The sequence below is a fragment of the Amblyraja radiata genome, chromosome 34 (assembly GCF_010909765.2).
Source record: "Amblyraja radiata isolate CabotCenter1 chromosome 34, sAmbRad1.1.pri, whole genome shotgun sequence".
NCBI classification, from domain to species: Eukaryota; Metazoa; Chordata; class Chondrichthyes; order Rajiformes; family Rajidae; genus Amblyraja; species Amblyraja radiata.
In genome coordinates, this window is record NC_045989.1 from 14812968 (window position 1) to 14835147 (window position 22180).

Sequence of the window (22180 nt, forward strand, 5' to 3'; positions counted from 1 at the left end):
CCAAAGTCTTTAGTGTGATTCTGGCCCCCTCTATAGTCGCTGTCAAAAACTACAGCGAATCAAGTACAAAACCACCAGACCATCCATCCCACCAGTCCACACTGAAAAAGGGGATTGTGGAGCAGATTAGATCATTCATCAGCCTACGAATCCTTTCACAACTGCATGCTTAAGAAGTATCTAGGTACAAAGCAAAGCCAACACGAACACCATCAGGGCATTCAACAGCCCACAATTTTCTTGGCTTATCCCTACTGTCCTTCTTAAATATGGGAACAGCATTAGCTACCCCCCTGCGCTCCTGTACCACACATGTATGTCAGGTGTTACACAAATCAGAGCCCCAGCACTCTCTCCCTTGCTTCCCATAACAATGGATTTGTCCACATTAATGCGCTTCATTATGTCTAATACTTCCTCTCTACAACTTTTGAGATCTAGGTCTTTAAACAGCTACCCATATTCCCAAACTCCTGTTGCAGAACCTCTCCCCTTCTCCTACCCCTGTCAATTAAATTTGCTTGAACCGACCTCTCTCGGGTGATGATTCCTGCAAATTCATCCTATATAATCATTAAGCCTATTCTCAATTATCCAACGCATCATTAGGGCGACAGAGAAATGTTGCACGTATTTAATGCATTATCACATTTAAATGCCACAGTACATTATGTCAAGTCTATTGATTGCCCTGGAAGCAATAACATAGCAATTCCATGTCAATCAAGGTTTCAAGGTCAATTTATTGTCACATGTGCCAATTAAGGTACAGTTCCACAAATAGCGATGAGATCATCAACTGCGTTTTGTTGATGAGGGTTCAATATTGCCAAGAGATTTTCCTGATGTTTTTAAACCACAAAGCAGTCTTTAACCTTGTCCAGCACCACTGGGCCAGGGAGCACAAACTCAAGACTGACATCTCACCCATTGCTGACCTCACCGCAGCCAGCTTTCCAAAATGATCCCATTCAGCTGGAATAAAGTTACGCCGGATGAATGTTCACATCGTCAGTCATGGAAGATTAGCAATATAGCAATTAGTCTACTCAGCAACAACTTTCAATCCCTGAGATTTTACATATGAACAGAAAAATCTGGCTGGCAGCGTACTTTCGACTTGATGGTCTGTGTGACTGCTATCCAAGGTCCTTCGAATGAACAAACATACATCAGTTTGTGACAGCTGCAATTTTGAGTCTTTTGTGCACCTCCTCTGGGCTCAACAAGGTTTGAATCTTCACCACCTTCTCACGTGATCTGGAACCCTGTAAAGGTCAAGAGATTAGCAGCAGAAAATCAAGAAACCAATGTCCCCATGGAACATTAAATACCAGCTGCTCACGCAAATAGTACAATGGAACTAAAAAGACACAACTAGAGAAATAATATCTAATTGAATTGCATGATCCAATCAAGTAGATAGTGTGCTAGCAAAGTGACCCTCTGAAAGCCATTTCTCCACTTTCAGCCAGGGCTCACTCATTCACATTGTTATAATTTGCATTAGCACATGCCTCTCATACACTAACCAGAGACTTGTTTGTTCATCATCCATCTCATGTTTTGGGATCACCATCCTTATTCCTATTTTTGTCACAATAATGGCGAGTCCTATTTCTTGACTATAGCTCTGCCTTCAACATCATAACTCCAACTAAACTCAAGGGTAGTGGATATCTGGAATTCTTTGCTCGAGGAGGTGGCAAAGTCACTGTGGTCAAAAGACATTTAGACAGGTATGTGAATAGGCACGGCATATACGGATAAGGATGCGGTGTTGGCAAATAGGATTAATGTAGATGGGTTAAAATGTCAGTATAGATATGGTGAGACAAAAATCTTTCAAAGACCCGTAACATCAGTATGATATGAATGGCCGCCACCTGTGATATGCAATTCTTTAATGTCAGCTTGTGGATCTCAAGAATTGTGGTGTAAAGAGGAATAAAGTCTGTCCTGCCACTGACATCTGCCAGTCTGCTCTCTCAAGATGGTAGAGAACCTGTTGTACATCTCCAGCAATTTGTCCTTTTACTGGCAACGAAGATCAGGGATCCCAGCCATCCATTCCAAGTGGGTTCATAATACATGGAGACAACGGGTAGAGAAAGTAAAGTGTGTATGTGTTGGAGAAACAACACTTACACTTTAAAGAATGAAAAGTTAATCCCCCACAATATATTGGGTTGATTTACAACGCAGAGCAGAACTGTGGATCACAATATGTAATGATAAGATCCCCTGTCCATAATTCACCATAGAAACCCGTTCTCAGAGTGGAGGTAAATGGAGCTGGTGCTTCTTCTGATGTGGAAAGGGACAAACACACTTAGAGAGCTCTCACCAAGCCTGCATGTATAATGTCTCTAAATCAACAACTGACCTTGTACAGAACCAGCTCACTTTTCTTTAACTGCAGCACCTTGGCAAGGTAGGCAATCAGCTCTGTGTTGGCCTCTCCATCGGACGGAGGTGCTGCAATGGCCACACCCACTGCTTCTTCGGACATATCTGCAGAATACAAGGCATATTCACTGATAATCACGGTCTATGTGTCAGCAAACTAGTCTGGGGGAACAGTGCACCATTTGCAGATGGGAAGGTCACGAACCACATCAATATAATGTGAAAAAAATCCAATATCAAAAGGACTCAAGATTGAGTAAATATAAAGAACAGAGCTTGGTACCTACAGATTATAACTTAAAATGAGCAAGTCATTTATGCGACTGTTAAATGATCAAAATGTTGGAAAATCAGCTGATGGAGGAAACACGTCACACAAGAGCATTTCCTCCAGTACATGCTGCCAGAGATGCACTAGGTGGCCAAAAATTTTAAAATAAGATTTAAAAAAAGATAAAGTTATGGGTCTCATGTCACCAGGCTTCTGTCATTGGCATCTTCCCGTTTCATAATTTCCCATGTATGACACACAGCTCTCCCTCATCGCCTACCCTCCTCCCTTCGTCACCTTCCTGACTATTTTGCCTTTGTGAGAGGGAGGTGTAATGTGAATATTAGAAGTCACTTTTTTTAACCACTCACCTGTTATAGCATTTGCTTTGGCTCCAGGTTTAGCATGAATGACCACCAGAACAGAACCGTTCTTATCAACCTTCACGGGACCTTGAGGGGCTGATAATATGGAGTCCTTTGCTTTCTCTTCATTCTAAGTAAAATAATATTTATCATCATTCCGCTTTTCAAAGGATGGAATAATTCTGGCACAATCCTTTGAATCTGGAGACTCATATTAATGTCACCCTGCAGAACATAGAGGTTCCTGTTGAGACTTTGTGCGTTTTGAAATAGTGATTCACAGTAAAGTACAACCAGGTTACTTCTTTACGTCAGTCTTTGCCAAAGGAACACTAGCTAAACAACAACATTATGTCAACATCCAGATAATGCAGGAAAAGTAAGTTTATTTCATATTTTGCTCCCACCTCACACCACAGGTTGCATGGTTCCAATCCACAGCTGTCCAGTTTGTATATTATGCAATAACACCAGGTGTAATTACTCTTATGACTGCAAAAAATCATTCCAGAAGGATGGCTCGGTGATGAAGCAGTTAGTGCTGTTCGCTCACTGCTCGGTGACCCAGCTTCAATGTTCACCTTAGGTCTTGTCTTTATGGAATTTGCACACTCGCCCTGTGACAGTGTTGGTTTCCCACATGTGTCCTAGTACCCTCCCATCCCAAAGATGTGCTGGTAATTTACATTAATCCATCACGCAAACCAACCTCCTTCCCCCCCCCATCAACTTTATGCTGTTTTGCGAAAGCAACCACCATATTGAGACTTCTTTACCCTTCTCCCGTCAGGTGCATGATACAATAGCTTGAAAGCACATTGCACCAGATTCAAGAACAGCTTCTCCGCTGTTATCAGACTTTTGAACAAACCTCTTTTATGCTATGGATGAATTCCCGATCTTCCCATCTAACTTGATGTGGCCCTACACATTTTTTTAATCTCCACTTTTTCTATAACACCACATTTTTAAACTTTTGCATTACCTGACATACTCCTGTATGGTATGATTTGCTTGGATAGCAAGCAAAATAAAGTTTTTTTTAACTGTGGCTCAGTACATGTGACAAGTGAGTTGATCGGCATAAATTGCAGGATTATTGGGAAAGGAGGTGGAATGAGATTGATAAAAATTGGCTATTTTACTTCTGAGTTGTAATAAGGGCATGATATAATTTAAAATTAATGTGATTGCTTTGTGGAATAAGTCAAATTCTGTTTTACACTGACAATCTTATAGAAATGAACAATTGGACATTATTTGAGACACAAGAGATTGCAGATGCTGGAATCGAGCAAAAAACAAGTGCTGGAAAAAATCAGCAGATCAGGCAGCATCCGTTGAAGGAATGGACAGACAACATTTTGGGGCAGTCTGAAGAAGGGTTTCGGCCCGAAACGTCGCCTATTTCCTTCGCTCCATAGATGCTGCTGCACCCGCTGAGTTTCCCCAGCAATTTTGTGTACCTTCGATATTCCAGCATCTGCAGTTCCTTTTTGAACATTTTGGGGCAGATCCTTCTTCAAACTGCTGACACAGGGAGTTGAAAGCTAGAAAAGTTGGGAGGGCTGGGGCAAAGCCTAGCACGTTATAGGTGGATACAGGTGACGGGAAGTGCTGAGCAGAATTGAAAGATTGTCCACTTTCTCCACTGCCTGACCAGCTGAGTTCCTCCAACACTTTTGTTTTGCATTGGAAATCGTGAATTGAAGGCTAAGGATAAAGGGAGTGGATATTTACAAAGCCATCTTTAACACAGCAAGCATCCCAAAACATTGCTCTGGGGTGTTATCATCTGGAGGCAAGGCTAAATAAGACAATATTAGGATATGCAACCAAGCATTTGATTATGTTTTAAGAAATCTCTTAAAGGGGTGAGGTGAGTGAGGTCTTGATCCTCCAAGAATCTGTCCTTGGCTTATTCCCATTTCGCACCCACTGAAGACATTGTCTGCTTTCACGTGTCCACCACCATGTCTGCCCTGTTAAGAGTGTTTGTCAACATCCTACTGATCATTGGAAATCCACAGAAATTGTCTTCTGCCCCACCAAACGCTGTGGCCCTGAACTGAAGCAGGAATCATAAACCGACGCTCCAATACCCGGAGAGGACTGTCTGGAACCGTCCCTCACCCTAAACATTCACACCACAACACCCGACAACAGGGTCCCGATCCGAATTATCTATCTATGTTCTCCAGAGATGCTGCCTGGCCCGCTGAGTCACTCCAGCATTTTGTGTCTTATTTTGTAAACCAGCATCTGCAGTTCTTTGAGTCTGCACCCCACAAATCTCGTCTCGTCCTGTACCCCCACCACCAACCAACCATTCTCCTGTCCCTTGGCCGCGGCATGGCCCTCACGCCCAGCCGGCGGGGCGCGGAGAGTGAGAACAGCGACCGCAGCAGCGCGACTGATGGGCCCGTGGCGCCGCCCAGGCCTCGGCAACCAACAGCTGGCCGCCACCGCGCACGCGCGCCCCGGGCCCAGACATCGCCGTCACTCACCAGGGAGTGGGCGGGCGGAACAGCAGGTGGAAGGTGTGTGTAGGAAGGAACTGCAGATGCTGCTTTACACTGAGGATGGACACAAAAACCTGCATCCATAACTGCAATTTCTTACAATCTTGTTAGAGCAGTTGCAAACCAAGTTATGACGCATTCAGATAGGATGTTTTCTACAGTGCATCTGGTAAGTGCCATTGGAGACATACCACAACATCCTTAGAATGCTGAAGATGTAGAGGTTCGTGTGCTTTCTTGGCTGCGGTGTCAATGTGGTTGAACCAGGACAAGGTATTGATGATATTTACATCTAGGAACTAAAAAAATCTCCACTTTGGCATCAATGTATGTATACCACCCCCTTTGCTGAAGTCGATGACTAGCTCTCTCGGCTTGTTAACATTGAAGGAAAGGTTGTTTGGATATAACCAGCCAGTGTTGTATCATTAATAAGCTTACATATATAACACTTGATTCCCTTATCCAAATCAACGATGGAGGTATGAACAACCAGCACTGATTTCTGTGGTACCCCACTGCTCACATCATTCCAATTCAAAAATCCCTATGCTGTTTTCTATCCATTAACTAACCCACCATCCACAACAATATTACCCCCAATGCCATATTATTCATTGCTGTTTAATAATCTTGTGCAAAGACTTTCTGAAAGTCAAAATACATTACAACTGATGCATCGTAATCAATTATGCAAGTTACAATTTCAAATAAAATTCAACAAATGTTTCAAACATGGTTTCCCTTTCATTATTCCCCATTTTGTCTGTTCAATCCGATTGCTACTTTCTTAACAGATTCCAGCATTTTCCATATTACTGATGTCAGGCTTGGTTAGTAATGTTTATTCTCGCTCTCCTTCCTTAAATGTCTGGTTTTCTTAGCTACCAAGGACTTGTTCCAAAATCTACACAGCCTGTCCATCCACTAAACCCATAGCCACCTCCTGCATAAGTGAGGGGGGGGGCAGGAATTTATCAACAAACATTCCAGTACTCCCATATTACTTTTTTATAACCTTCTGAACCATCTGAATTTTGTAGTCAGCAGGGCAGTACTCTGCATATCACCAACTTGGACAATTTAACATTTTTATCAAGCCAATTAACCTACAAACCTGTACGACGTCTTTGGAGTGTGGGAGGAAAACGAAGATCTCGGAGAAAACCCACGCAGATCACGGGGAGAACGTACAAACTCCATACAGATCGGGATTGAACCCGGGTCTCTGGCACTGCATTTTGCCGAAAGGCAGCAACTCTACCGCTGTGCCACCGTGACTGCCCGGTGATCTTATAACTAATACATACTCAATTAAGTTCCTTATTCACCTCATATCTGTAGTTTAAAATATATATATTTCCTGGCAATTGCATTCCTAACTACTATCCAGTCAATTACTTTCAAACTAAATATCCTCTCTCCAATACCTTGGTTTGGTCTGATGGAATACCTGAAACATTAACTCTGAAGAAGGGTCCCAACCAGAAACATGACCTATCCATTTTCACCAGCAATGTTGCATGACCCACTGAGTTACTCTAGCACTTTGTATCTATCTTTGGTATAAACCAGCATCTTAAGTTCCTTTTTATTACATTGAAACATTAACTCTGTTTGTCTCTCCGTAGACGCCACCTGACTTACTGAGCACTTCATCATCCTCCGTATCTTTTTAAAAAAAAGTCAAGAGTTGAGCATAGATGTACAGCTGAACTCCTTGGTACTTTTTGTTTTGTAAATTACATTGCCTTCAACTCCAGTGGTGCCGAGACTCCATGATGCACACCTTGCATGGAACATTTCACCGATCTGATTCTCATTTCATTGTTCTCTTTCTGGCATTCCAATTGACGTGGCCTGTAATGGGACTGGTAGACAGTTGATCATCCTATTAAGCAACTAAATCAATCAAAACAACACCCATTCCTTCTCTCCAGAGATGCTGCCTGTCCTGCTGAGTTACTCCAGCATTTTGTGTCTATCTTTGGTTTCAACCAGCAGTTCCTTCATACACACTATGAATCAACCTGTTCCGCATATTCTAAATAATCAGGATCACAGACTAAAGAAGCGAGATTACAAAAAAAAACAGAAAACAATGGGTATGTGATGGTCAGCATGGACATGGGAGGCCAAAGAGCCTGTTTCTCTGATACGATAGAACTTTATTTATCCCAGGAGGGAAATTGATGTATTACTGTGACTCGAAGCAAGTCCATACTCTCCAGCCCCCCAATAACTGGTAAGAGACAAGAGTTAATAGTTCAGATCTTTCCACAGATGCTGCCTGACCTCCCAAGTGTTTCCAGCATTTTATCTTTATTTTGGATTTTTATCATCTGCAATTATTTGACTTTCAATGAGGTTACAAATTGCATTTCATTCACCCTGCAGAAAAGTAAATACAACTATTTTGGAGTTTGTCTTTCCTTCCTCCAGCTGACTCATCATACCCACCTTGAGATGAGCTCGAGAACCATCTCCCACCCCTTCATTGTCTGAACCAGGCTGGGCACTCAGAACTCTAGCTGTCTCTTGCATCTACAAAGGATCTTCCTTAGACTCGAAAGCTTGTGGAATTAATTCCTATCGCCTGGGATTTCAGTTAGAACTTGCCCAGTAAATTGATTTATCCTGCAGTGATGAACCACGAGTGACAAAGACACATGACACATTTCAAGTAATTACTGGCACAGTATAACCGGTCCAATATTGTAGTCAATAACCAAATATTGTGCCCAACAACCTGGACTTCAATATGAAATTAAAAAGTGCCCAAATCACCCTGCCAGATCGCAAGCCAGAGAGAACTTAACTATGATAGACACAAAAAGCTGGAGTAACTCAGCGGGACAGGCAGCATATCTGGAGAGAAGGAATGGGTGATGTTTTGGGTCGAGACCCTTCTTCAGACCCAACTATGCTTTGGCTTAAAAAGCATTTAGATTTGGGTCAGATCATACCCTGATGCCTTGGATGACTACCATATCCAGGTTAGGATGATTTTGTTAGTATTGGAACATATCAATTGCACGTTTGATATGGCTGGTCCCTCCTGCAACTGTCAGTTAATTTTATACTATGTCTCTGGTATGCAGTTCAAGTCAAGCATTTCTAACATTTTACCGAAAGAAAAATATATTAAAAAAAGAGATTCCCCAGATTTAGAAAAAGATGTCTAGCAGATCGCTCTGATCGCTATTGAAAAATCATTGTTTCTAGGGTAGACCTGGGGAACTTCCAGCATGCTTAGTCATATTGTGGTAGAGAATTTTAGATTTCTATTAGCCTTTGTGTAAGGTCTTCCTGACATCACCCACATCTAACTCCATCTACAAAGATTTAACTCCAATTTTAAAATTGTGCCTACTTGACGCGAAATATTCTTTAGAGATTATACCATGTTCACTTATTTTATATTAAACAATGTTTAAAATCCCACCAGCATTTTTTTCCTTTGCAAGAGTATTTTTGTATAAATAATTCTCTACAGAATCAATTTGTCAGAAAGTTGTAACAATTAGGTGAAAGAATGGGGCAGATAAAGCATAAAAACAAAAATCTAGTCTTCAACAATAAACATAATATAAATGCAAGGATCCTCTATGATGACCCTTTAATTTCTCAGCTCTAATTTAATTTATACAAATAATATTTTAAGCAGCCTAGATTGATTTTCACTGGTGGCTTCTTAATCCCCTTACCAGTCGCAGGAACACTGTAAATTAGCCGCCCGTCAAATCCTTGATCAATAAGTTAAGGCACTTTAGTGGTAGGTTGCGATAAGTAAAGTAGTGGTGGAAGGGAGATTAACACTTAGGATTGATGAGGGATGCCCTTTCCCCGCTCTGCTGAAGCTTGCGATAGGTGGACCATGGTCAGTAGGCACCTCAGGCACTTCAGCACCTGGTAAGTGATTAGCTCTCAACGGGAAGTAGCAAGAAGTAACTGGGATCAAAATAATTAGGTCAGTAGAAAATGCAATCTGAGCATAATTCTATGAGGAACAGATACCCTATAAGACAACAAAGTGCAACTGTGGCAGAAAGTGCATCCATTTTGAAGTTCTTCATACACAATGTTGTGGTGCTGAATTTCCTGCTTACTTGTAATGGGAACATAGGCAGTCCAGTCAACTGGTAATGCTTTCTGGTTTAATCGTGGGATATCCCACTCAGCATTCTCTGCCAAACTTCATGGGAACTTGCTAGCCCCACAGTAAATTGAAAATCTTAGGAGGAGCTCACATTAAGTTACCTCTGGCTATAATTTCACTGCTGTTTCCCTGTGATGAGCATCATCTCTAAGGGAGGAAATCAACAAATAGCAATGAAACAGAAAACACTAATCCCAGCGTATAACAGATGGACTCTGTGAGATTGAATTCCTGTGCTCCAAGCCATGCTACGTGAAGAAGATGATTTCGGGGATCTGCCCATCTTCCACTGACGTTCCATTATTGTTCCCCAGCACATTGAAAAAGACAAAGGAGGTGTTGATCCCAGTCACGGGTGACTCATGTTGGACCTTCCGCAATCCCTTGGTGCCATAATGAGAATCAGGCCCCTAACAGAGACAAAAGAGATACAACTGTGTCAGGAGCTGCTCGAGGGGTAATAGTGACCCAGATCACAGCTTCAGTTAGATTGAGATGTACAACACAAATGGTGATCCATAAAAGGATTCATCTATAGTGCATTAATTTTCACAATCATCTGTCGATTCTTGTCATAAACTAATTTTTACATCATTTATTAAGTGATCTGCCTTGTAAACTTTGCGTTTAGGGCAGTACAATGGCGCAGAAGCATTTAGTGGGTCAGGAAGCATCCGTGGAGGCTAAAAGTGTACGTCAATGTTTTGGGTTAAGACCCTGCATCAGGACAAACAGAGAGGAAAAATTGCCAGTTTGTAGCAATGTGAGGGAGGATGGGATAGAAACTAGCTGGCGATTGATGGAACCAGATGGGAGGGGATGATAGGCAGATGAAACCAAGTGGGAGAGAGAATGGGAAAGTTAAACAAAAGGAGAAGGAAACTAGGTGGACAGGCAAGTGTGTGCAGGAGGAGAGCACCAAGCAGGCGGGTTACCTGAAAATGGAAAATTGAATCTTCATATAATTGGGCTGTAAAGTAGCCAGGTAGAACCCCTAACACCAACGTGGCTATACCCACACCTCAAGGACTACGGCACTTCAAAAGATAGCTCAATGTCACCTTCTCAAAGGCATTTAAGGACGTGCAATTAAATGTCAGAATTAGTTTAATGTATCCTTGCACTCAAGCACACTGCAGATTTACAGACAACGATCCGTTATCAGAGTGCCTAAAGGGCCTTGGCAAGACTTGCATTTATCAAATCTGGGAACACTTTCTGGAGAAGAGGGAAGTAAAGATGGAACAAGCTGGATCCAAGAAGTGACGGAAGGCAAGATTTCCTGTGAGGATGATGCGTGTGGGCAAGTTTGGAAGCAGTGTGCCTGTGAGGATCCTGAGGACAAGGAATGGTACCTTGAGAGTGGCACAGGCAGTGTAAACGATATTTGGCAATATCTCAACAGGCTCCTTGAACATGACCCTAAACGTGCTTGCAGATCCATCACAGCAAAATCCAGTGTCATTTTGGCCTATTGTTGCATTATCATTTTCAATGATCTGAAACAAAGGACAAAAAATCAACATTAATTATCAATGATCGCAAGATCCCACTTCGCCACTCAGTGTACATTCTGAACAGCCAAACTCCCCATACCTGCCCCCACATTGTATCCTTGCTTCTGCCCAACCATCGCCATGTACTGACCTCTGACCAACCAATCACCATCTCGTGCCCAACCAATCACCATGCTCCTGCCCAGCCAATCACCATTCACCAGCTCCTGCCGATCCAATCACCATGTACTGGCTCTTGCTCAACCAATCACCATTCTCCTCCCCAGCCAATCACCAGCTCCTGCTCAACCAATCACCATGTACTGGCTCTTGCCCAACCAATCACCATTCTCCTGCCCAGCCAATCATCGGATACCAAATCTTGCCTTGCTCCCAGTGTACGAATTGGTAGCATCAATAGCCACAAAAAAGGGACAGCACAAAGTCATTCATAATATTTTAAACATTTCGGTCATTATGATTGCAGGAGTAGGGGCTTGATATATGTCCTCCCCACATCAAAGCCAATTACAATCTTACTGTACATAAGATATTTTGTGGTATCACCGATTGGCCACAGGAAATCTCACACACCTGTATGTTGACCAGGTAGTCGGTTGGCCCATGTATAGATCCATAGAGTCCGAAGCCCACGACACACACTCTTCTCGTCACTGAAAATCTTCAGACATAAAGATGGGAAAAGCAGTTACTTCCCGGACACTTTCCAAATGCATTCCTGTAGATTTAAGCTTTAATATAGAACACAAAACTCAGCACAGGAGGAGGGCCTTCAGCCACAACATCTGTGCCGAACATGATACCAAGTTAAACCCATCTTCTCTGCCTGCACGTGATCCATATCCCTTCCATTCTCTCCATATCAAGTGTCTATCTAAAAGCTTCTTAAATACTATGATCATATCTATATTCTCCACCACCCCTGGCATTGTGCCCTAGACACCCACCAGGCTCTGTGTTAAAAACCTGCCAGACATATCTCCTTTGAGCTTCACCCCTTTGAGCTATACCCTCTAACAGAAATAGGCTTTCTGCCCTTTGAGCCAGCACCACCATTCATTGTGATCATGGCTGATCGTCCCCTATCAATAGTCTTTGACATATCCATCCTGGGAAAAAGGTTCTGATTGCCTACCCTATCTATGCCTCTCATATTACATATGTCTACTAGGTCTCTCCCTCTGCCGTTATATAACTTCTTGACTTGTACTGAATGCTCCGACCAATGAAGGCAAGCATACCACATGTCTTCACACCCTCTTCAAAGCCTCCACACACTTTCTGTAATGGGGAAACCAGAACTGCACACATCAGTTCAAATGCGGCCGAACCAAATTTTTATAAGGCTGCACCGTGAATTCCTGACTATTATAATGTCCCGACAGATGACGGCAAGCATACCATATCCCTTCTTTACCACTATCTATTTGCGTTGCCATTTTCATAGAGCTATGGACTTGGGCCTCAAGATTATCAATGCTGTTAAGGGTCTTGCCATTAACTGCATACTTTCCCCTTATATTCAACCACCTGAAGTGCAACACATTACACTTTTCAAGTATGCTTAGGCATATGACAGCCAGAGTTGTGTAGCTGCACAGGTTTGCTAGTCAGCATAGGTTGCCCACCTGATCCTGTCACTTGTTCCACTGTAGCCCCAGCGACATTCCACCTGCTGAAAGCGGTTGATGCTGCACTCCTTGCCACGCAGGCAACAGCGCGGTCGGTCAATGTACTGCACCCGTGGTTTGGGGTTCAAGGTGAAGTGTAGAAATAGATTAACAACCTCTCGGTCAGACAGTATCCCAGCCTGAGCTGGTCCTGAACAGAGAGAACGCACACAGATTATTTTTAGTACTGCACCATTACTATCCGGGCAGCATGGCCGACATTCCAAGAATTTCAATGCGTAGGAGGCTCAAGTGTTTCCAAATAGCCTCACATTCCAGCTCTTTCCTTGTAAGTGTGTCCATTTAAATATTTAACTAATTCTTTTTAAAAGTTATTCAGTGACCTTAACCTTCCAACCTACTGCCCCATCGCAGTTTACCGGAATCCCTAAAAACAAAGCAACATTTCCAATCAAGGGTGCTTAGAAATCACGCAGACTGCTGATTTAAAATCTTTGTTTTTTTTTAAACCTTTATTTTAATCAATAAACGTAATAACTGCAGCATAGGGTCAATCAGCTTTTCTGGTCTGTGAAATAATCTAAGCAGGCTTCGTGGTAGTTACTTAAACCTGACACCCAGTCCCAATAACCTATTCATCAACAAAAATCAACCGGGCTTGTTTGGCCACAGTAACAGACTGTTGGATCTCGGCTCATGGTTGGTTTGACTCACAGTTACCCACCCACTCGGTGTGATGCTGCTATCTCCTTCCGCTCCAATGGCCATTGCATCATCTTTCTCTCCAAGATCAGTTAAACTCATGCTGACCTGCAGAGAACTCCTCGATGGTCATGAGTGGAAATCGAACAAGACCGACGGCTCTCCCCAGCACCTTCTGCTTGTTCCTCGGAGTGACTGGCAGCTGTTGCCTCTGGCATTCTGCCTCTGTCCAGCGGACCACTCCAGCAAACAGCCGGATCTCACGGATGCTCAACGTGTCGCGCTCCAGCACTGCACACAGCGTGTCTGTGATAAGAAGGAGAGGAAATGGTCTAAGCCTTCAAAATCTCTGTTACTGTTGCATATTACTGGAAAAGCTGGCATTTCTGCAGCAGCATCTTGCCCAAAGAATTTTCATGAAAACCATACAGACAACAGTTTAAAAAAAAAAATGTCTAGTCATTGTTGTATTGTGCAAAACACCACTGTCAATGAGCATGAGCCAATCATCTGCATTGTTAATTGAGTAATACATATTATGCAGGGTACTGAGGGAAATTAGTAGCAAAAAAAGAGCAGCTGGGAGAACTCAGCAGGTCAGGCAATGACTGTCGACGAGATCCTTCATCCGGCTGCTGTTCGCCTTTTGTTGCTTCAGCTTCCAGTATCTGCTGTTTCTTGTGCCTCCACCAAAAAAACGAACCTGCTTTTCTTCAAACTGAAGGGTCAATTCATTCCAGAAGAGCAAAAGGGCCATGAAACATTCTCATTTGGAAGACAGCATCTGTGGCACTGCAGCACTCCCTGTGCATGTATCTCCCCTCCCACACTCGGTCTGAATGACAATAAAGGCTATCTATCTATCTATCTATCTATATCATCCCTCCCATAGCGTGGTGCTTCCTCAGCATCTGCCTTCCCACAGTGGGGCACACCCTCAGCATCCCCTCTCTGGCACCACCCCTTCTGGCAGCATACAGTGCTCCCTCTGCACTGTCATCTTGGACTCTGCAGCAACATGAGGGGAAGATAGTGAACAGCCAAGAGCTGATTCACATGTGCTGAGTATTACTGATAGCCATTTCTGTTCATTCATTTCATTTTTGCATTTTAAGCTGGTGAATTCTAGCAAAGGTATGCTTACTGCTATGCGCTACATTTTTGCATAGTGAGAACTGCTGAAGTTATCATTCGGATTGCATCGCTGACACTGAGCTAAAGGGAACCTTTGAGCTAACTTTCATGGGGAACATTAGTCACTAACCTAGATCTATATCGGTGAAGCCCTCTGCATTGATAGCATCTGCAACGTTTCTGTCGATGATGTCCAAGCAGAGGTTGGCAAGCTGCGGCTCATCAAACAATCGTGCCTGAAACATGGAGTCACAGGTAAAGTAATGAGAACAAAAGAGCTTTGGAAAGCAATCAAATTTTGTTGTAGAGCAATAAACTGTAAGCAGACACATAGGCTAGCAAAGGAGGAATAGGTACTGAAAGAGCCATGTGGATTTAACCAGCAAGCCCATGCAAGGGGAAGGGATGGGAAAGGGAGTAGAAAATCATGGTCCCGGCAGCTGGGGTGGGAACAGGCAGGTTCCTGAGTGCTCGAGGTAGAGGGGGGGGGGGGGGGGGGGGGGGGGCGCCTAGGGGTGAAGAATGGGGTGTATTCTGGATGTTGGTTGGAGGAGGAAGATTGATGGGCAGGATCCAGAGGAACGGTGTGGGGAAGTTTCAAGGGTATTGCTGTAGTGCAGGAGATGATGGGCAGGGTCCCAATGGCTGCATGGTGATGTGGAGTAGCTTCCAGGGTGTTGGGGGGGGGGGGGGGGGGGGGGGGGAGAGATAGAGGGCAGTGGTGGTGGAGGGTGGGGGCTGATGGGTTGGGTCACATTTGCTAGGGTGAGGTCTGAGGGAGAGTGCTGGGTAAGTGGGGGCAATGATGTGCAGTATCCTGGTGTGCCTCTGTACCACAAACATGATTTGGCATGAGTAGATCTTCAGTATGAATGGTCACAGGACCAAGTTATCTTATTATCATTGGATGTCAACATCACTGAGTAGCAAGCAGGATTCTTAGCTGCCTTCTTTGCCATTGGTATCAGATATTGAGGGCTGAAAGAAGATCCAGCCAATGCTAGTGCTAATCACCTGGGTAAGTAGCATGAAGGCATTGTCAGCCCTCAGGTGCTTGGTGAGAAATTCCACGCAGTGAGCTTCTAGGGCTGGCACTGCATACTTCTTGGCCGTGTACAAAGTGGTCATCACAGTCTCAGGGCCAATCTGCACCTCATCCGAGTACAGAAATCTGCAAAATGGAAATAACAAAGATTCACTATTACAGAATGCCAATATTTTCCTGGCCCATTGTCCAAATGCCAGCAATATATTCAGCTAAACTGAAATATAAATCTTATTTCTAACTCCACTGATCTGTACTACAACAGTGCAACATGCCTCAGGTCTGTACAGTGCCCAATATAACAATGTCTGATCCAGGTGTTTCCTGTTGTTCCTCAGTTTAGTTTAGACGTACAGCATGGAAACAGCCCATCGGTCCATCGAGTCCATGACAACCATTCGCACAAGTTCTACTTTCCTCTGATTTTTTACATCTTTATTCTGTTTCAACAGTCTCTTAGAATCATGGCGATTTATGCCTTTATGCAGCAGATTGTTTCATCAGCTCAGTGTTTCATCTGCATAAGGACACCTCAGGCAGCACAGCACTCTCTCAGTACTGCACTGGGAGTGCAAAGTCATGTTCGTATGCTCAAGCCCTGGAGTGGGACTCGACCCTAGATAACATCTCACTCTATAAGCACTCAGTCCAATACAAACAAGCTCAGTTGTCATCAATATTACAATAGCTCTCTCTTATCAAGTTATTTCAGATCTTTTTTGCCAAACCTGTCACTTGATCACCTACTTTGCACGAGTGTGCTGTACAATATCATTGCAAAATCAATAATTAAAACATGTACGATGCTAAAAATTTAATTGAACCAGTCAGTGGGTAATTTGATTCCATTCATGTCAATATGATTGATTCATTAAATATCCAGCTCACACCATTCACAATCTTACTCAGAACAGTTAACCTCATGTTCATGCTTTAATACAACTGATCACTGAGAGGATCCCTGAATGCATGTAGTTGTGGCTATTTTAATTTAAAGAGATCATAAAAGGTGCTAGGTTTACAAGCCTTCACCTTGCTCCATGTGTCTCCCTTTTCAAAAGCTGACATCAAACATCGGTTGCCAACTTTTGATACAATCCCGAAGAGTAGAATGGATTAGGGAGAGCCAGTGGATGTGGTATATCTGAAATTTCAAAAAGCCTTTGACAAGGTCCCACACAAGAGATTAGTGTGCAAAATTAGAGCACATGGTTTTGGGGGTAGGGTATTGACATGGATAGAGAACTGATTGGCAGACAGGAAGCAAAGAGTAGGAATTAACGTGTCTTTCAGAATGGCGAGCAAGGCTCAGTGCTGGGACCCCAGTTATTTACAATATATATTAACGGTTTTGACGAGGGAATTAAATATAACACATCCAAGTTTGCGGATCACACAAAGCTGGGTGGCAGAGTGAGCTGTGAGGAGGATGCCATGAGGCTGCAGGGTGACTTGGATAGGTTGGGTGGGTGGGAAGATGCATGGCAGATGCAGTATAATGTGGATAAATGTGAGGTTATCCACTTTGGTGGCAAGAACAGGAAGGCAGATTAATATCTGAATGGTGTCAGATTAGGAAATGGGGAGGTTCAACGAGACCTAGGTGTGCTTGTACATCAGTCACTGAAACTAAGCATGCAGGTACAGCAGGAAGTGAAGAAAGCTAATGGCAGGTAGACAAAAATGCTGGAGAAACTCAGCGGGTGAGGCAGCATCTATGGAGCGAAGGAAATAGGAGACGTTTCAGGTCGAGTCACTTCTTCATGAAGTTCCGTCTGAAGAAGGGTCTCACCTGAAACGTCGCCTATTTTCTTCGCTCCATAGATGCAGCCTCACCCGCTGAGTTTCTCCAGCATTTTTGTCTACCTTCGATTTTCCATCATCTGCTGTTCCTTCTAAAGCTGATGGCATATTGGCCTTCATTACAAATTTTAATTTAGGAGCTAGGGGGTTGCACAGGGTACTGGTGAGACCACACCTGGAGTGTTGTGGGCAGATTTGGTCTCCTAATTTGAGGACATTATTGCTATTGAGGGAGTGCAGCGTAGGTTCACCAGGTTAATTCCCGGAATAGAGGGACTGACATATGAGGAAAGAATGGGTCGACTGGGCTTGTATTCGCTGGAATTTAGAAGGATGAGAGGGAATCTTATAGAAACATATAAAATTCTTAAGGGATTGAACAGGCTAGATGCAGGAAAAATGTTCCCCATGTTGGGGGAGTCCAGAACCAGGGGTCACAGTTTAAGAATAAGGGGGAAGCCATTTAGTACTGAGATGAGGAAAATCTTTTTCACCCAGAGAGTTGTGAATCTGTGGAATTCTCTGCCACGGAAGGCAGTGGAGGCCAATTCACTGGATGTTTTCAAGAGAGAGTTAGATTTAGCTCTTAGGGCTAACAGAATCAAGGGATATGAGGAAAAAGCAGGAACGGGGTACTGATTTTGGATGATCAGCCATGATTTTATTGAATGGTGGTGCTGGTTCAAATGGCCAAATGGCCTACTCATGCACCTATTGTCTATGTTTCTACATCATCAAAAATAACCCCAACCCACTGTCGTTGTCACCTGATACATTCATTATCAGCCCAAGCTATTGCAAAGTGAAGTTTGATTATTTTTCCTAGTACATGAGCACTCTTGAGCATTGAACCGTTTTATAACTCCTGATAACTAACCAAAGCGTTTTAAGATGGTTCAATTTTTCGATTTTTTGACTGGGTTATCGAGCTATGGATTTGACATCTCTAAACTAAAGAGTGGAAAAGTAATTTTCCATGTGTATGCTTTTGCCTACCGCAGTACGTTCTCGGAACGTAAACTCTTCCAAAATCAAAACACCTGTGATTATATGTAAACAGATAAAACATCGGTATCTAGCCATACAAGAGCAACAGGTATGATAAAACCTTAAACAGATCATTCTTATCCCCTCCGTTATTTAATTTATGGTGATTGAGAGCCCAGCTCCCACCCCCCCCCCCCCCCCCCCCCCCCCCCACCACCCCCCGAGAACATGCAAACTCCACACAGGCAGCACCCGAGGTCATGATCGAACCCGGCTCTCTACTGTTGTGAAGCAACAACTCACCCAGTTGTGCCACTGCAAGGCTCGAAATTAATGGTTGCCCGGGTGACAATGGTGACCTAAAGTCCCACCGGGCAACCTAAAAGCCATGCCATTTTGCCCGGCTTGGCAAGCACCTGCAGTTCAACTCTGAGTGGGGGCCCCCCTCTCTATCTCTCTCTGTCACTCTCCGTCTCTGCCCGCCATCCGCTCTCTGTTCTCCACCCGCTCATCTGCCGACGGCCTTGCACATGCACACTGCCACGGCCTGCACATCCTCCTCCTGCACATGCGCACTGCCTCGGCAACCCTTTGCATTGTGGGAGATCTGGCTGCCATTGCTGTCCGGTCGCCGCCTCGCCGCGACCGCTGAAAACCAACGCAGAATCACTCCCTGGAGCTGGAGTAACTCTTGCTTCTTGGTTTCCTGATCCTCCAAAAATATTACAAATGGAATTTAAACTAGTGTGGACCCTCCACCACCAAACTCTGAAAAATAACAGCCTAATGCACTTTATCTGTTTATTTATTGTATGTATATATATATGGTCTATGGTATATAGACACACTGAACTTTTATCTCCTGTTCTGTATTATGTTTACATATTCTGTTGTGCTGCAGCAAGCAAGAATTTCATTATCTTATCTGGGGACACATGACAATAAAACTCAGCAGGTGAAGCAGCATCTATGGAGCGAAGGAAATAGGTCGAAGTTTCGGTTCGAGACCCTTCTTCAGACTGATGTGAGGGTGGAGGGGAGCGGGAAGAAGAAAGGAAGAGGCAGAGACAGTGGGCTGAGGGAGAGCTGGGAAGGGGAGGAGAAAGCAGGGACTACCTGAAATTGGAGAAGTCAATGTTCATACCACTGGGGTGTAAACTGCCCAAGCGAAATATGAGGTGCTGCTCCTCCAATTTACGGTGGGCCTCACTCTGGCCATGGAGGAGGCCCGGGACAGAAAGGTCGGATTCGGAATGGGAGGAAGAGTTGAATGCCGAGCTACCGGGAGATCAGGTTGGTTATCGCAAACCGAGCGGAGGTGTTGGGCAAAGCGATCGCCAAGCCTACGCTTGGTCTCACCGATGTAGAGCAGCTGACACCTACAGCAGCGGATGCAATAGATGAGGTTGGAGGAGGTGCAGGTGATCCTCTGCCGCACCTGGAAAGACTGCTTGGGTCCTTGAATGGAGTCAAAGGGGAAGGTAAAGCGACAAGTGTAGCATTTCCTGCGGTTGCAAGGAAAAGTGCCAGGAGAGGGGGTGGTTTGGGTGGGAAGGGACGAATTGACCAGGGAGTTAGAGGGAGCAGTCTCTGCGGAAAGCCGACAGGGGAGGAGATGGGAAGATGTGGCCAGTGGTGGGGTCCCGTTGGCAGACAAAAAAGCTGGAGAAAATCAGCGGGTGAGGCAGCATCTATGGAGCGAAGGAATAGTTGACGTTTTGGGTTGAGACCCTTCTTCAGACTGATATCGGGTGGGGGTGGGCTGGAAAAAGAAAGGAAGAGGCGGAAACAGTAGGATGTGGGATAGCTGGGAATCGGAGGGGAAGGAGGTAGAAAGCAAGGACTACCTGAAATTGGAGAAGCCACTGTTCATACCGCTGAGGTGTAAACTACCCAAGCGAAATATGAGGTGCTGTTCCTCCAATTTGCGGTGGGCCTCACTCTGGCCATGGAGGAGGCCCGGGACAGAAAGATCAGATTCGGAATGGGGGGGGGGGAGTTGAAGTGTTGAGCCACCGGGGGATCAGGTTGGTTATTGCGAACTGAGTGGAGGTGTGCGAATCGAACGCCAAGCATGCGCTTGGTCTCACGGAGGTTCATCATACGCTGAATAATCCAACTACATTTTTGTTTGGAAGTGGAAAGAAATAATAGAAATTGCATTCATTGAAACATGTAAAAAGAGTTGAGATACTGTATTATAATTTTGTTGCATTGTGGTATATATTATAGGTAGACAAAAATGCTGGAGAAACTCAGCGGGTGCAGCAACATCCGTTTCTCCAGCATTTTTGTCTACCTTCGATTTTCCAGCATCTGCAGTTCCTTCTTAAACACGTGGTTTTTATCATGTCTTGATTGGTGAATATGTTTAGTTTGTGACTTGTATTTGAAGCAGAAATAATATGTGAATGCTTCATTGAGCATAATTGTCCAGCACATTATCGCACGCATCATGTAAGCCGTCTTAAATGACCACCCAAACTGAAATTTGGCAACCTAAACAACTACCTATGTTGCCCGGCTGGAAACAGAGAAAAAAAGTTAAGTGATAGCCCAGCACTGTGTTGCCCTAATAAACAGCAGATGTGAAAGTGGGCTTCACATATCTTGTTTATTGATAAATAATCTCAAATGACAATCCCGGCATCTTTTCAGGGTGGACATTGAAACCGAGTCTCAAGGCCCCGCTGGTGAAGCGACAATGAATGGCCGAAATCCACTGATCGGCCGAAGGGTCACTAACCCTCACCTGAGTAGCGCCAGGAAGGCGGCGGGCTCCACGTCGGGCAGTTCCACCTCGGCCGAGCGGGTGGCCATGCCACCGTTGAACATGGCGTCGAAGACGGCGCTGCCGACGGCGAGCACGAAACGGTGGGCGGGGAAGCGCTGGGCCCCGCGACCCTTCCCCACCGCGAAGTGGACGTCGCTCAGCAGTTCGTTGTTGAACAGGAAGGCGAAGCGTTCCCGCACCGAGCTCTGGGTCGCCTGCCAGTTACAGAGCGGCGGCGGAGGGGGCTGTCCGAGCCCAGGCCCCGGCGCCGGCGCCTGGCCCGCGCCTTCTCCCGGCTCCAGAGCGGCCCAGGCCCCGTTCCTGGCCGCCGCGGCTCCGGCTCCCGCGGCTCCCGCGGCTCCGGCCCCCGCGGCTCCCGCGGCTCCGGCCCCCGCGGCTCCCGCGGCTCCGGCCCCCGCGGCTCCGGCCCCCGCTTCCTCCTCCTCCATCTTCACCACCGCCTCCCAGCCCCGGATAACGCCAAGAATCACCGGCGATCTTCGCGAACTTCCGCGTTAAACCTGGCAGGTTAGCGCGGAACCTGCTCTCTCTCGGACTAACCGGGTTCCTCAGTCGCTCCCTCCCTTCATCTAACCTCGCCCCTACTCGCCAGAATAAATATACAATGTGAAAAAAATGACTAGAAACAGCAAAATAATAAAGAATGACTTCATTAAAACCTGGTTGAGGAACGATTGGATGACGCAGAAGAATAGTTGCAATGTTATAAATATACTTAATATTGAATTAGATCGATTAAATGAAAAAAAAAAAGCTTCGTTTTGTGAAATTTGCTGGAATAGGTAAACGCAATGGGAATGGGGGGAGCAATGCAAGCAAAGATTTTTGAAATTCTTCAAGT

At 44.7% G+C, this 22180-nt stretch overlaps 2 protein-coding genes across 3 annotated transcripts; both read right to left on the reverse strand.

Annotated features, from left to right (window-relative positions):
• Positions 1–619: 619 nt before the first annotated feature.
• Positions 620–11671, reverse strand: c34h15orf40 (chromosome 34 C15orf40 homolog). Of its 2 annotated transcripts, none has more exons than XM_033050424.1 (4): positions 11569–11671; positions 3052–3175; positions 2387–2514; positions 620–1268 (listed from the first exon to the last, which is right to left on the reverse strand). In XM_033050424.1, exons 1-4 carry the CDS (start codon positions 11635–11637, stop codon positions 1173–1175), a joined length of 417 nt encoding a protein of 138 aa, XP_032906315.1. In that variant the 5' UTR covers positions 11638–11671; the 3' UTR covers positions 620–1172. The 2 variants fall into 2 exon arrangements, with proteins under 2 accessions (XP_032906315.1, XP_032906316.1); XM_033050425.1 differs by lacking the exon at positions 11569–11671 and adding an exon at positions 5373–5503.
• btbd1 (BTB domain containing 1) lies at positions 8970–21955 on the reverse strand. The gene is made up of 9 exons (XM_033050416.1): positions 21742–21955; positions 21298–21651; positions 15725–15881; positions 14841–14946; positions 13685–13882; positions 12872–13064; positions 11817–11904; positions 11082–11225; positions 8970–10136 (listed from the first exon to the last, which is right to left on the reverse strand). The coding sequence occupies exons 1-9, from the start codon at positions 21765–21767 to the stop codon at positions 9975–9977; spliced, it is 1428 nt and encodes a 475-aa protein (XP_032906307.1). The 5' UTR covers positions 21768–21955; the 3' UTR covers positions 8970–9974.
• Positions 21956–22180: the final 225 nt, after the last annotated feature.

Excerpts from the sequence above, each read along its gene's own strand:
- c34h15orf40 (XM_033050424.1), bottom strand. The coding sequence starts at position 11,637 with ATGCTACCAATTCGTACACTGGGAGCAAGGCAAGATTTGGTATCCGAT. Across the intron at positions 3,176-11,568 it reads ATTGGCTGGGCAGGAGAATG|AATGAAGAGAAAGCAAAGGA; the intron begins GTGATTGGTTGG and ends TATTTTACTTAG. Across the intron at positions 2,515-3,051 it reads CAAAGCAAATGCTATAACAG|ATATGTCCGAAGAAGCAGTG; the intron begins GTGAGTGGTTAA and ends TGTATTCTGCAG.
- btbd1 (XM_033050416.1), bottom strand. The coding sequence starts at position 21,767 with ATGGAGGAGGAGGAAGCGGGGGCCGG. Across the intron at positions 13,883-14,840 it reads CTTCACCGATATAGATCTAG|ACACGCTGTGTGCAGTGCTG; the intron begins GTTAGTGACTAA and ends TTCTTATCACAG. Across the intron at positions 13,065-13,684 it reads CATCGAGGAGTTCTCTGCAG|GACCAGCTCAGGCTGGGATA; the intron begins GTCAGCATGAGT and ends CTCTCTGTTCAG.